The sequence below is a fragment of the Erpetoichthys calabaricus genome, chromosome 2 (assembly GCF_900747795.2).
Source record: "Erpetoichthys calabaricus chromosome 2, fErpCal1.3, whole genome shotgun sequence".
Classification (NCBI taxonomy): domain Eukaryota; kingdom Metazoa; phylum Chordata; class Cladistia; order Polypteriformes; family Polypteridae; genus Erpetoichthys; species Erpetoichthys calabaricus.
In genome coordinates, this window is record NC_041395.2 from 278,942,077 (window position 1) to 278,957,257 (window position 15,181).

Sequence of the window (15,181 nt, forward strand, 5' to 3'; positions counted from 1 at the left end):
TGCAATAAGGGAGGGAAGCTCTAGGGAAACACTTTTTAAAGCTTATTGTGGATGCCACAGGGAGTCCAGCCTCACCACAGGACACCATGGAGAAGAAGCGGAGTCTGTATTTAAAAAACTCTTTTTCATCAGCAAGACAAACGCATCAAGATTTCACTATCTCTGAGAAAATTTACTTTAGCAAGGGAGGTTAACCATGTGAAACATTAGAGACTGTAATTGTAGTACAGCACAAATTGCGAAACTGACTGAGTTTTAAGAAAACAAAACAAAGTATGCTCTCCTTGTACATGTGCTAGTAAAAAAAATCCTTACTGCTTGATACTTTTGGTTCTAAGGTTAGTATTACTTGTTATTTTGTAGCTAGAGAAAAGCAGACAAACATTAACATATGTACTTCTAGTTGTTGGTGGTACTTATAGTACAGTCCATGAAAAAAGCCTAATGTCATCTACAACAGTACTGCTCCTGTTACCCCCTCATCTTATTAACTGCAAAACATCTTTCTGCCAGTGGATGGTGGAAGTGAACCAGCATTAAACCTACTACATTCGGCTGTATTTTGCTGTGTGCGCGTTTTTTTTTTTTTTTTTTTAAATCAGGATAAAGCAACATCATTATCCCTGAAGAAAAACAAGATTAACTGTTTATTAATATTCTTTGGAAAATATAAACTAACTAAACATATTAAACTTGTAAAACACTGCTTGAAATGCAAGTTGACTAGATGACAGAGAACAGACTTCAACATACAGCATAATGTCATCTGAGAAATCCACAGGTTACCTTTTCTATAATTGCCCTGGACAGAGGGACGGAGAGAGAGAGAGAGAGAGAGAGAGAGAGAGAGAGAGAGAGAGTGTGATAGCGAGAGAGAGATATTAGTAACAGTAACCAACCTTGTGGTCAAAAGAGAAAGTAAATATCTGATTCCCACAAAATACTAAACAAAAACTTTACATTATATAAAGTATCCCCAACTTATGCATGGAAGGCACTGTTCCACCATTTTAAATTTTGGCACAGCAATAATGTTATGCATCAGGCATCTCGCGATCACATGGCAGCAACATGGCAACAGGACTAAAAACAAAACACTTGTCGCAACATGTTTTACTTCAAAAATGAGGATAGCTGTGAACAAAAACACCATTCAAAAATGGTGCTGTAGTGATCATATGAAAATTGCATTAAATTTAAAATATTACAAAACACCCAAAACAAAAAGAATTTAAAGAAAAAAAGGTACACAAATGTGAATGAGAACAAGGCCTGTACATAAATGATTTTGCTCTGGTGTAATACATATATATCACCATAAATTCAGAAGTGACAGTCAAAGTGAGTGCTGTTCACAAAATGCTGGGAAGAAAGCACAAAGATAGTTTACCCGGCTGTACTAATTTTACAGGACCTGTCCGACATGTGTGACAAGTGGACAGCTGTGGAAAACTGCAAAAATCTTGGTGAAAGTTCATACATTGTTGTGTATATGTAAATTGCCAGTTGGTGGTTAGATAGGAAAAGCAAGGCTTCTGTTGATTTGCTACTCAAATGCAATTAACAATTTGTTCTTTTTTTATGGGGGCAGGGTACACAAAGGAGTCGAAGTTCATGATGTGTACGCGATGACACCTTTCCCATGAGAACCAGGAGAGAGGGGGGAAAAAATCCAAAAGTAACTGACATTAAGGGCTCTCAGAACTTACCAAATATTTTCCAGAAGGCAAACAGTGCTGTGTAAATTTCTGTCTTCTAGCTTAATTAGCTTGTTTTGCAGGAGATGACCCAGTTCTCCAATGTTTTAATACGTATTTAATATTGCTATGTGGTTCTGGACAATTTTTCCAATTTTGTTAAGATACTGGCTTACTCATCTTTAAGTTTCTTTAGAACAAGTAGTAGCATGTTGACAACAAAAGCTCTGCAGTATGGAGTTGATCTTAGCCAGAATGGACCTTACGTTATCCAATAACATCACCTCTCTTTGTTAAAACTACTGGCTCCCTCCTATCCAAGATGGTATTTCTTCTTTGGACTGGAGACCTGCTTGTAAGACCTTCTTGACATAGAAAGCAAGACTAATTAAATAAGAGTTATTCTAATATTTTGGAAGGTTACGAATGCAGGATGTGGGAGAGAAAGAAAAATGACCTTTCAGAGCAACTTCTCTTAGAAAAGTAATCATCTTTAACAACACTGTTTTGAGACTGAAATAGACCCATTTACAGTTTTAGAACATAAGCTTAAATTAAAGAAAAGGTATTCTTCCACCTGAGAATTTTAATATTTATTTTCTTACAGCTTGGATTCTTTAAGTAAATTTAGGAGGATCCTATTGATTAACAAAATATGAAACATTATGAACACAACTCACATATTTGCACTTGATTGTTTAAAATATATGCTGAATTTAAAAAAAAAAAAAAAAGAAGTACAGAATGGGAACAGTGTACATATTGAGGCCCTCCAGAAAGAGGTTTTATGTTATATCTATACTAAAAAACAAAAATGCTAACAAAGAAAGATAACACATAAACAGAAAAATAAACACTCACTATTCTCTCATTGCTTTATCACTTTATAGGCTTATTTTATGATATGTGGTGAAATTAGTTCGTTAAAGAAGCTGGCCTCCCTATTCTGTATTCCTTAAAACACTCAAGCAGTGTAATACTGCTTATAAAAATTGTGAGATGCAACACAACAGGCTTATTGAATTTCATATAATTTCTACTGATATTTATACAAGGACTGAAGTTATGCCAATTAGAAATATGTAAGTAGTTTATACTTCAACCATAGACTGACGTATAAAGAAGACAGGCATTTTAAATGTTGTAACTACGGAAATTCCCAGCATCTGTTATCTTGATCCACAGCCAAAAAACAAGCTGCCGTCTAATGAGTGGAAACTGCATTTCATTTGTAAAGCTGTTAGAATGTCCAGATCAGAGCATATTGTCGAAACATTTTCAATTCTATACATTTTTCATTACTCATATATAATTGAAAATCCACTTTTGAAAAAAAATAATTTCAATGCAGGAAACAAAAATAAAATCATTTCTAGAAATTGCTTACAATATGTCATTAAGGATTGTGTGCCATAAACCCTAATAACCATCATATACCAGAAAGAGAAATATTCTAAAGTTTATATATCACCTCACTAAAATAACTGTATTCACTATTTATGCATTCAGTTATTTACTGAATATGCAAAGCTATTTTCTATGATCAGAATTTATTTTTTTTTAGCATTACAAATATAGCTTCAAATCCTAACAGGTTAGTTAATCTTATTATCTCAGGTTGGAATAAAGCTAAAATAGTGCTGAAGTAACTCAAAATTTTATACAAACAAAAGAAAATTCTGGCTACACATGTACAAAGCATTTGATTATTCAAATTAAAATCTTTCATCATCAATCACACTTATTTCTTTTAAAATTGTCCAAAATGTATCTAGGGCAAGATCTAACTTGCAAGCATTGTCATCTAGCTCCTGCTAGGTCACAGATTTTGGAAATGCATCAAATTAACATAATTTTGCACAAAGATCTTTAAATATTTATCAGACAGCCTTGGTGACAAAATCACTCCTAACCCATTAACAGTTATATTTAGTATATACCCAGGTGGGCTTAAAATGGATAGGGATAAAATCAATTATAATAGTCTATACCACTACTACTAGCATGTAGACTTATCTTGCATAACTGGAAGAATCCCATCACACTTTTTATAACTTTGTGGGTAACTGACATTCTGTATTATCTGAAACCAGTTAACGGTGTACTGCACGATAATGTGCACTGAATACACCTGACTTGACCATACACCGTGCCCGTACGTATCCACTGCACGGCCACCCTGCTGCCGAGAGTTGATTCTACAATAAAATAAAATAAAAATAAAGAGTAACAATTCCAAAACTTTTTGCTTTTAATATAAAGCAGTAGTGCAGAATTTCAGCATAGTATATGTGTACCAATTTTCAGGCTACAGGTTATTTGATTTTTGACCTTGACCTTCCTGGGTTGATCTTTGACCTTGGAGGTCAATCATCACCCTGTAAGTGGACAGTAAAGGTCACACAGTATATGTGTACCAAATTTCATGTCAATAGGTCAAACGGTTTGCGAGCTACAGTGGACAAATGGACAGCCACAGTACCATATTATATAAGATTGGAAAACATCTAATTCTCGCTTAAAGGATGTGTTCAAATCTTTTTTAAAGCATGGCAAGATTTCATTAAAAATGTGAATATTTTTCCATACAAGGGGGAAAAGATAATTTCATTTCTTTTTTTTCTGCTCTTGGCTCTCCTCTCTTTCTGTCAGTGGGGTGGATGAACTTGTTTTATTATAATTAAAAAGAAAGAAAAAAACTTTGGTGTTCTTCCTAGATAGATTTTAATGTTATTTGTTGTATAAACTCTGCAGTGTTTCTGGTAAATTGTCCTTTTTTAATTAAAACTAATAAATAAAAAAAAAAAAAACAGTCTGCATTGGACTTAGTTGATATTGGACTTTAAAAACACACAACCTCTAGGAGGAGTTCATATTTTATTTGTTACAGAATCTATTTAAAGGTTTGTCATTGAGTTGACAGCTGTTAATATTTTAAACTTTCTTCACTGAAAACTATAGTCAATATTCCTCATAAAAAGAACACTTTAATTGACCAGCAGTAGTTCAACCACAAAAAAGCAATGTCAATGTTTTGTTCAGGAAGCAAATATACAATTTTACCAATAATTATATATTTTAGATTATACAAGGTTAAGTTCAAAAGAAGGCATTACTTACATCTATTACTCAGCAGTTAAGCAAAACTGACAAATTTTCCATTTATACTCTAACAAAAACTATTTATTCAGCCATTGATACTATGTAGTTATCAGGACTGTAGAGAGTAGTGTTGATTAGCGAATTTTGTCAAAATGTTATTTGCAGCGAATTTGCTGCATTTGCCCTTGTTCATTGAATTACTTACTGATAATTCGGCTGGTTTAGGAGAGTTTTTTTAATATCAGTGCCCCATAATGCTTTGCAAGGCCAGTGCAACGTTACTTGGACTGCAACAGCCAATATTGATGGGTATACTGTACTCTCATTTGCATTACAGCCTCTGTGGAATGAGTAATCTGTGCTTGTAACCAAATGTGCAGGTCAATCTTCGAGTTCCATGTCAATAAAAGAGAAGGAGGCGCATGCCCTATGCAGAGTACTTTTAGCATGACTTCAAAAAATAGAACAAGCCAGCAGTTTCAATGAGGTGTGTCATATTTGAATTTTCTGCCTTTAAAAGACCAACATATTTTTTCTGACTTTTGACTGGGATTTTAGTAGTTCTGCTTTGTTTTGATGAAATATATCATTGCATGTCTTTGACTGCATTCTTTCCTCTGTGGTCTGACAGAGGCATGGTGGTGCAATAGTTTGCACTGCTGCCACACAGCTCAGGTCACCTTTTGGCCACAGTAATTGGTCCAGTATAGTTGGCAGATGTTTCCTTAGCCCTAAGGGACACTTTAAAAATGACTGTACCATTATAATCCATTCAAATCTAGTTCAGTTAGTCCTACCCCATTGACTTTTATGTAGTTTGCCAAGTTCGTCCAATATCACTAACATTTCCTTGATTTCAGGGAACTCATGGCAAATGTTCGCTCATTACTACTAATAAGGTATGACAGGATACAAGAGAACTGACCCTTTCTGTTACATGTTTTAGGGGAATATACTGTAAGGGGAGTGTGAGAGAAAGGAAGCAAGGATCTTAAGAAGAAAAAAGAAAAACTCTACATGAGAGGCTGTTTCACTCATCCTTAACAGTCTTGTCTTTCCTTAAAGCACATTATTAAAGACGCAAACAGCATATGGGGAATGAAATGGTGGTGCAGTTGTAAGCACCGCAGATACAAGGCTTTAGAGCATTTGCTTTGAACCCCAGCTTACATACTGCCTGTATGGAGGCTGCATGTTTTATAGGTGTCTACTTGGGATATCCTTTAAGTATTCGCATTCCAAAGAAGCATGTGTTAGACTCAATTGTTACTCTAAACTGGGCCTGTATGAGCCAGTATGGATGTGTTGGTCTGCGAGTATTCTTTGCAAAGGACTGGCACACTATGCAAAGTTATTTCCCACCTTTTCCCCAATGACGACACCTGTTCCCATTGCCCTGAATAAGCAGATTAGAAAATAGATGGGCAGATATTTAACCATATTATTTGTTTTGTTATGGCTGTGCTACAGCATGTCTGTATTTATTATTTCAAACAGAAGAGTAATAAAGGTTAAAAGAAAACCCTTCAAAGTAGTCATACATCAGAAAGAACACTCCACCTCTAGTTTTCATATGTGGATCCAGTTGTGTAAATCACCTGCAATCTGACTGTAATGGGAACGTTAATATGCAAGATTATTAGTGGGCTGTACCACTTCTGTACTCCTTGCTCAGCTGTGACTGCGTGCCCACACACAGCTTCAACTCTACCATGAAATTTGCTGATGACACCACCATGAGAGGGAGAGAGAGAGAGATTCTACAACTGAAGACACCCAATAAATTTAGTGACCTAGGTATGTGGCCACTGGTAATCTTTGAAAGATCCTGGCTTGGATTGACTTTGACAGTTGGGGAGAAGGAACATAGATGGTGCGGTCTTTGATCACAAATGAGCAGTTTGAGGTGGAGCCAGCAATGTGAATTTGCAAGTTGAAGATGCAGCAGAAAAAGATCCTTGGATCAGCATGGAAGCAGCTATAGGAGACTAGAAAAGTGGTAGTGGTGTAACAGGTCAGCTGAGAAAGGAGAGGGCCTCGAGAAAACCTCATATAAGAGGAACAGAAGGAGGGATGGTTCCTTTCACAATAAGCTAGGCTACCTTCTGATGTTAAAATGTAAGCCAAATAATAGCCAAAATAATCTCAAAAAAGTAGATTGATCAACATATTTTAATTGAATACATATGCCAAAAGATTGTATAAATAACTCAAATAATTATATATAAAATTTCCAATTTTCATTGGCTGGATGAAAGTACTAAATTGTTTTGCATATAAGGTAATTGATAACTCATGATAATAACTACTTTAAAATAGTGAGATGTACAAGTTCATATACCTTTAAAGTTATGTCATAAAAAAAAAAAAAACAGTGCTATCATGGAGAGCCAGAAAAAATTGATTAGGACAACTATGTTGACATACCTATAGATATTTTAACAATGTGTAAAATTATATAGGCAAATTTACTACCTGTGCATATTTTTTCATATACGTTTTTTCCTCTGCTGGGAGATGGAGAAGCAGTGCCATACTAGCCTTTAATGCAGATATGCCAATGATTATAGACCTAATCACCAACCAACAACCATGTTATACTAGAGATATATTTACAGAATTTGTTATAGATCCATTTTCACATTCTACAAGGTTATGTAAATGAGTATTTTGTATGGGGTAAACTGAGTATTTCTGGGTTCTCATACTAAGGATTAAAAATAAAAGTTTACACTGGTATTTTAATTTATTCTTTCATCATTATAGTTGGAAAAAACCAGACCAAAAAAAGAACATGATTTATGACATACCTCTCGACTTCTTAACTGGAAACTTTTACCTTCATGATAACAGTTATATGTCTTAAGCAATGTTAACATTTCTGACCTGAAATATAAAGTAAAGAAGACTTATAATTTTTAATATTTACTTTATTTTTTATTTTTCAGTATATTTTATTTTTGAAAACCACAACATTACAGAAGCATACTACTCAATCAATCAAGCAAAAAAAAAAAAAAAAAAATTTAAAAAAATAACAGATACAACCATTTACTTCAAAATCAATACAGAGGTAACAAATGCAAAACAAGGAAGACAATTTTAAAGATTTTCTAAATGTTTTCTTACTTCATTCAAAATAGGCCTGTGATAGAATTTTAGCCTGTGGTACTATACATATGTACAACCAGTCTGGGGTAATTTAATGCCTTTAGGGAGGCAGAACGGAGTCCAAAAAAAAAAAAAAAAAAAAAATCAGAACACACAAGAACAAGCAGCCTCCACACATACGGTAATTAATCTTAGGACCCAAATGCTATCTTTCATACATGGTTAATATACTTATATGTATTTTATTGATACTTGCTCACTATTACCAGTGTACGAAGAATTAATAAATATTTACTTTGAAATTGTCTTGTGTTCTCCAACTTTCACAAATGAAGCATGATGAAAACTGTCCATCTTCAGACTTGATTTCTATTACTGGTACAAGAACAACTGGTAATTGAGAGTGGGGAAAAAAAATTACAACTGAACACATTTGATTACTTCATTAGAAAAAAATAAAAGTAGTAAACTATACAAAGCATGTGCTTGATGCTAAACATCTCATTGAAACTACTGGAAAAGCATAGGAGCCCAAGGGCATCAATCGATTGATCGATCGATCGATCGATAAACTTTATTGATCCCAATTGGGAAATTCATATACTCCAGCAGCAGCATACGGATACAAAAAACAATATTAAAGAGTAATAAAAATACAGGTAAAAACAGACAATAACTTTGAATAATGTTAACGTTTACCCCCCGGATGGATAGATGGATAGATACTTTATTAATCCCAAGGGGAAACTCACATACTCCAGCAGCACCTTACTGATACAAAAAACAATATTAAAGATTGATAATAATGCAGGTAAAAAACAGACAATAACTTTATATAATGTTAACGTTTACACCCCCCCCCCCCCCCCCCCCCGGTGGAATTAAAGAGTCGCATAGTTTGGGGGAGGAACGATCTCCTCAGTCTGTCAGTGGAGCAGGACAGTGACAGCAGTCTGTTGCTGATGCTGCTCCTCTATCTGGAGATGACACTGTTTAGTGGATGCAGTGGATTCTCCATAAGTGATTGGAGCCTGCTGAGCACCCATCGCTCTGCCACAGATGTCAAACTCTCCAGCTCCGTGCCTACAATAGAGCCTGCTTTCCTCACCAGTTTGTCCAGGCGTGAGGCGTCCTTCTTAATGCTGCCTCCCCAGCACACTACCACGTAGAAGAGGGCGAGGGTGTAGGTGGTTTGAGTCGCACCATTTAACAAAGTCCTTGATGAGGTTCCTATACTCCTCCTCCTGCCCACTCCTGATGTAGCCCATGATAGCAGCATCATCAGCGAACTTTTGCACGTGGCAGGACTCCGAATTGTATTGGAAATTATTGGTACATCTTGATAGTTCTCTGTAATAATTAAACTTTATTCTTAAAACTGAAATATATCTTTTAATTCCCAACAGTCCAGTATGTTATAACAGGTTTTCTATTGGAAAATACTGAAAAGAATGGGAACAACTAATTTAGACAGAATTTAGTCTTTAATGAGTTTTAGTAAGTCTTGCTTCCTGAAAAATTTTTGCTGATTGTGACAGGCAAAGTCTGGGAAATTGACATTTATATGTTTACTGACAATAACGTATTTAGTCACGTTTATGTTTAGCATAAGCTATTAAATTCAACAGAAGTAAAAGTGTTTTGCTCCCGCTTTTCTTTTGTATTTAATGTCTGGTGCATCATGTTGCAGTGTCCAACACTAGTCAGCAAGCATTGACGGATTCCAGTTGCCCTGGTATTGTTTCTCCATCGTAGCAATGTCCTGGTGAAACCTTTCACCGTGTTCGTCACTGACAGCACCGAGATTTGCTGGGAAGAAGTCCAAGTGTGAGTGGAGGAAATGAATCTTGAGTGACATGTCACACTTCATTGTCTTGTATGCTTTGAGAAGTTTGTCTACCAGATGAATGTAGTTTGGGGCTCTGTAATTGCCTAGAAAAAATTGTCAACAACGTCTCTGAAGGTTTTCGAGGCAATTTTATCCAGCCCAACTAACAGATCTTCAAACCACTTGTCACTCATAACATGTCTGATCTGGGAGCCAACAAAAATGCCCTCTTTGATCTTAGCATCAGTTATTCTTGGGAACATCTGTCTTAAATAACAAAAACCTTCGCCTTGCTTGTTCAGTGCTTTCACGAAATTCTTCATAAGTCCCAGTTTTATGTGAAGAGGAGGCAAAAATATCTTTGCTGGGTCGACGAGCAATTCATGTGCCACATTTTTCTGTCCTGGAACTAACTTTTTACGGAGTGGCCAGTTCTGTTGAGAATAGTGCAACTTTTTGGCACGGCTGTCCCATTCACAGATGAAACAACAGTACTTTGTATAGCCGAGCTGCAGTCCTAGTAACAAAGCAACGAGTTTAACATCTCCACAGATTTTCCAGTTGTATCTGCTTGCGCCACCACCATCTACCCAAAGCACCATGATGTTCCAACAATGATGGATGGATTAAAAGCCAGAAGTCTGTATGACCATCAGCATCAAGTGACTCTGTGAGAACCCTAACTATAAAGAGGACTATTTCATTTATGTTAGGTAGCTTGCCCAGAGGGGACTGGGCGGTCTCATGGTCTGGAACCCTTACAGATTTTATTTTTTTTTCTCCAGCTTTCTGGAGTTTTTTTTTTTTTTTTTTTCTGTCCACCCTGGCCATCGGACCTTACTCCTTTTCTATGTTAACTAATGTTGTCTTATTTTAATTTCTTATTTTGTCATTTATTTTTCTTTTCTTCATTATGTAAAGCACTTTGAGCTACTTTTTGTATGAAAATGTGCTATATAAATAAATGTTGTTGTTGTTGTTATACTGGACGTGCTTCAGCAATAGTTCCCTATTCTCATACGTTTCTTTCATGTGTGCTGCATAGCCAACAGGTACTGAAGGATAAAGGTTGCCATTGTGTAGCAGAACAGCTTTCAGGCTTAACATTGACGAATCAATGAAGAGACGCCACTCTTCCGGGTTGTGATCACAACCCAAGGCTGAGAACAATCCTTCAATGTCACAATAGAAACAGATACTGTCGACTTGTACAAAAAATTTGGTTATATCATGATGTCGGCCTTGAAACAGAAATTTTCATACCTGGTGACAGCAAACACCATTCCTGCAGTCTCAAACCCAGCAGCTTGGATTTTGCTTTTGGCAGACCCAAATCTCTGATCATTCAATTCGGACTGTGTTATCAGATGTGGATCGCCTGATGAGCACGGTTCAAAATCCGGGTCAAAGTCACTGTCCGTACCCTGCATTGCAGTTTCTTCATCTGGTTCGTCTAAGGTCCAATCCTCTGGTGGTTTTCAGAATTGGAAGACTGTCGTCATGTGGCACGGGTCTCATTGCTGAAGGCAGGTTAGGATATTCAATTGACTTCTTGTGTTTAGCAGAGAAACCAGACACATTAGTCAAACAGAAGTAACAGTCCGCCACATGGTCTTTCTGTTCTCGCCATATCATCGGAACAGCAAATGGCATCGCCTTTCGAGTGCCTCTGAGCCAGGCTCTCAGACTGACAGCAAATGTCGCACAGCAAATGTGAGGCACCCATTCCTTGTCTTGATCACAATTTTGCAGCCGAAATACAGATGATAAGTTTTCTTCACAAGAGCAGTCATCCAACGTCTCTGAGGTGCAAGTGTATATTCGCCACAGATATAGCAGAATGTATTGCGACTGTTATGAAACTGACGAGACATATCGCCAGACACCAAAACGTTTATAGCATCAAGCTTACTTACTGTTATATTGCTACAGATATTATACTTTACTATAATGATACTATACATACACACTGACTATCTATATTAACCAAATGAGCAGGATCGGTGTATGCAAGCTACCTTTGTAGCATGCTGAGACAGCGTCAAGCTCGTTCAGACCTGCACAGGCATGCCCAGGATGTCAATTCCACAGAACAGCTTCCAACCTGGCCTGATTCCAGGCCTGGACATGCCCAGGCTGCACAAACCGTTGTTAAGTCACTTACGGAAGCGAAAATGTTTAGATACAAATAAAAGAAAAAATCATGACAAAACTGAAGATTTCTCTGAAATGGTACGCGATGGGTACATTTTGATGTGATATTCGTAATCAGCACCCAAAAATCTATAAGAAACACCCAACAGTATTCAAGAAGCAAAAACATTGTTGTGCAGTGTAACCTTTTAAATAAGAACATAAAGTTGTCAAATGAGAAGAGACCATTAGTCCATCTGCAGTGCTTGCTTAGCTAATAGCTAAGCTGTTCCAATAACTTATTCAGACACTTATTACTGGTTTTCAAGGTTTCTTCTTCAATTACTGTTTGGTAATTTCCACAACTCTTTGAGTAAAGAAGTGTTTCATGGCTTCAGGCCTAAATGCACTTCCCCTTAATTTTCAATAAATATGTATATATTATGTATAAGAGTACCTAAACGTTTGATAGTCTTCTCTTGAGCTGTTAATAATGTTAGGATGACTTGTGTCATTCAATTACAACATGCATCATCATCCTAACTCATTACAATATTATTTTAGACATGAAAACAGAATGTTTTCATTAAAAATATAAAAATATATACCTACTCTTTGTATACCACGTAGTTAGCCTTATAATACAACCTCAGTGACTATTACAAAACATGCAAATTAAAATAATGCTTTTCAAACTATTAACAGAAACTGCATGCCAAAGGATTCATTAGTGCTACTGCACTACATCATTGACAAAGTTCTACTCCAGGCTGGGTTACTGACCATGTGAAGCTGCACTGATTCTCCCACTGTTAGTGCAGCTTTGATCCTGTGACTTGGGTTAATTGATGATTTCAAATTTTCCTTGTACTGTATGACTGACCCTCGTGATGAACTGGCCTCTTATCCAGAGGTTGCTCATGACTTTGTGCCAGATGCTCCTCCTGGGCTCCTCTCTAATTCCCATGACCTTATAATAGACTAAGTGGATTAACTGATAAAGGGAAGAATAGGTAACTACTGAGAATTATCTAAGACACCTTACTTTAATATATGAAAGTAACATATGTAATTTGTTTACTCTCTACATTTAGATTGTTGCATGCAGTGTACTGGCTTTGACATTAACTTCAGAGCAGTCATCGACATTTTTTAGTGAATGATAACTAAAACTAGTTATAATCAAACAATGTGAAAATTGAATCAGACAAATAACAAAACAGTGTAGTAATAGTCTATTAGATTTACAAGAAATTATTAGGATTATGCATATCGCAGTGCATATATAAAATAAAAAAAAAAAAAAAAACAGGCTCCACATTCATGTCTACAGACAAAAGGAGCAAACTGTTTCTTCAAGGTTACGGTAAATGCAATCAACATTAAAACAGCTTTGTACATTGGAACAACTGTGCCTTGTGCTAACACATAAAGTTCTTCCCTTGCACCACAGTGTCAGTTACGGACCTTCAGTTTTAATAGCGTTTCATAACTTTTCTCTTTTGCTATAATTCATCTACTATAGATTATTATGGACGATAAATGTATGCGTGCGGTGTTGGAACTGTCACAAAAATTAAAATTATTAAATATTTACAAAATGGTAATAGTGTTTCAAGTATTGCTTCAATTTACAGAGTAGGAAGAACAGTGAATGATACAAAGCGTGATGCAGACAAAACTGAAAAATGTGTTGGAAATGGACACCACTGACGGTAATGTTATTCTGTATTAATGTTAATGTTCTTCTGTATAGAGTTCTTCTGTATAGTAATTTTCTTTTTAAATTCTGTTATGTTTTGTTAATATATTGTGACGTGCAGGCAGCTTGTGATGCTCTGTACGGAAGTGGAAAGGGTGGAATGAATGCTGTAAGTGAATGGACTGGGTAGAAGGGCTTCTGTTCTGTAAAGGGCAGACATGCTTCTTAGGAGATGAGTGACAGGAGAAGTTAGGAGAAAAAGGAAGTTGCGGCCTAAGGAAGTTTTGAGTAGGGAGTCAGACAATTCGCAGGAGTGCTGGTGGTATAGAGACAAAAAGAATGTAAGTGGCGGGAGATAAACTGACTCTTATGGAAAGCTTTCTTTTATTGTTTAGGAGGTGTGCTCCATAACCCAGATAACAGCATATAAGACAGGGTACCATTTGTTAAGGAACAAAGACTCCAAGTAAAACACAGAAAACTCCAGTACCTGATTTTTATTGGGTTATTATGCTGGTCGTTACAATATTATATGATTTTATTAAAGCTATATTTTGTTAATATAGTTTTAGTTTGTAAATAAATACGACTATTCGCTAAACTAATCTACTGTACAGTATATAATTTTTAAAGTATCTGTTCTGTTATCTGTCTTTTCTCTTATCCGTCATAGCCTCGGTCCCAACCCCCAATGGATAATCAAGGTTTTACTGTTGTACTGTATTTAACTTTTAGTGTATGTCTTCCAAATCTTACAGTATGCACAATTTTATAAACCCTTCATTCATGTCATTGTTAAATGAATGGTAAAAATTCAGCTTACCATTAGCCTCTATGGCTAAAGTACTGTAAAATGCAGATGCAGAACTGCTTTTGTATCCATTAAGTATTTCAGAGTATTACTGGTTCCACTCTCTTCAGCTCAAGGTAAATAACATGTTTTTTCTCTAAAAAGAAATATATATTTAAAAAAAAATCAATTTCTGACACAGAAAGGAATTAGAATATGCAGTATTACCTATTCCAACATTTTTTAAAGGGGAAATTTTGGCCCCTACAGTCAAAAGTCAAACCAAAGCAATAACAATTACAAATTATAGAGTATAGAGTACAGATTTAACTTTCTTGTTTATTAAAAAATTCAAAATATAAATAATATATAAAGAAAATAAAACCATTTCAGATCAAGGACTAAGTTGGGCGGAGTGATGGTTCTGAGGCTTGGGATCTGCACTGGAAATTGGAAGGTTGCTGGTTCGAATCCCGTAAATGCCAATAGGGACTCTGCTCTGTTGGGCCCTCGAGCAAGGCCTTTAACCTGCAATTGCTTAGCGCTTTGAGTAGTGAGAAAAGTGCTATATAAATACAAAGAATTTATTAATTTAAGTTGCTAAAGTCAAAGATACACCAGTTCACCCAATTGTAATCCCGCATTACAATTAACACATTTATTTTAGTAAATGTATTAATCATGGTAAAAATGCTGAATTTAATATCCAATATTTCTAGCTTTGTGGGGCAAAGCCCAAGATACCAGGCATTCATCTATAACAAGCTTTCGCTTATTAAGACACTGTAACAAAAGTCAGCCTGACAGCAACGATGCAG

The 15,181-nt window shown here is 36.0% G+C and overlaps 1 protein-coding gene across 1 annotated transcript in view; it reads right to left on the minus strand.

Moving 5' to 3' along the window:
- rassf4a (Ras association domain family member 4a) overlaps positions 1 to 15,181 on the minus strand; it is a 106,600-nt gene that overhangs the window by 37,695 nt on the left and 53,724 nt on the right. Inside the window, exons 2-4 of the mRNA XM_028795607.2 lie at positions 14,397 to 14,520; positions 8,206 to 8,300; positions 7,610 to 7,685 (exon numbers count right to left, since the gene is read on the minus strand). Of these exons, the coding sequence (XP_028651440.1) occupies positions 7,610 to 7,685; positions 8,206 to 8,264 (135 nt within the window). The 5' untranslated portion in view covers positions 8,265 to 8,300; positions 14,397 to 14,520. The remainder of the gene's footprint in view (positions 1 to 7,609; positions 7,686 to 8,205; positions 8,301 to 14,396; positions 14,521 to 15,181) is intronic.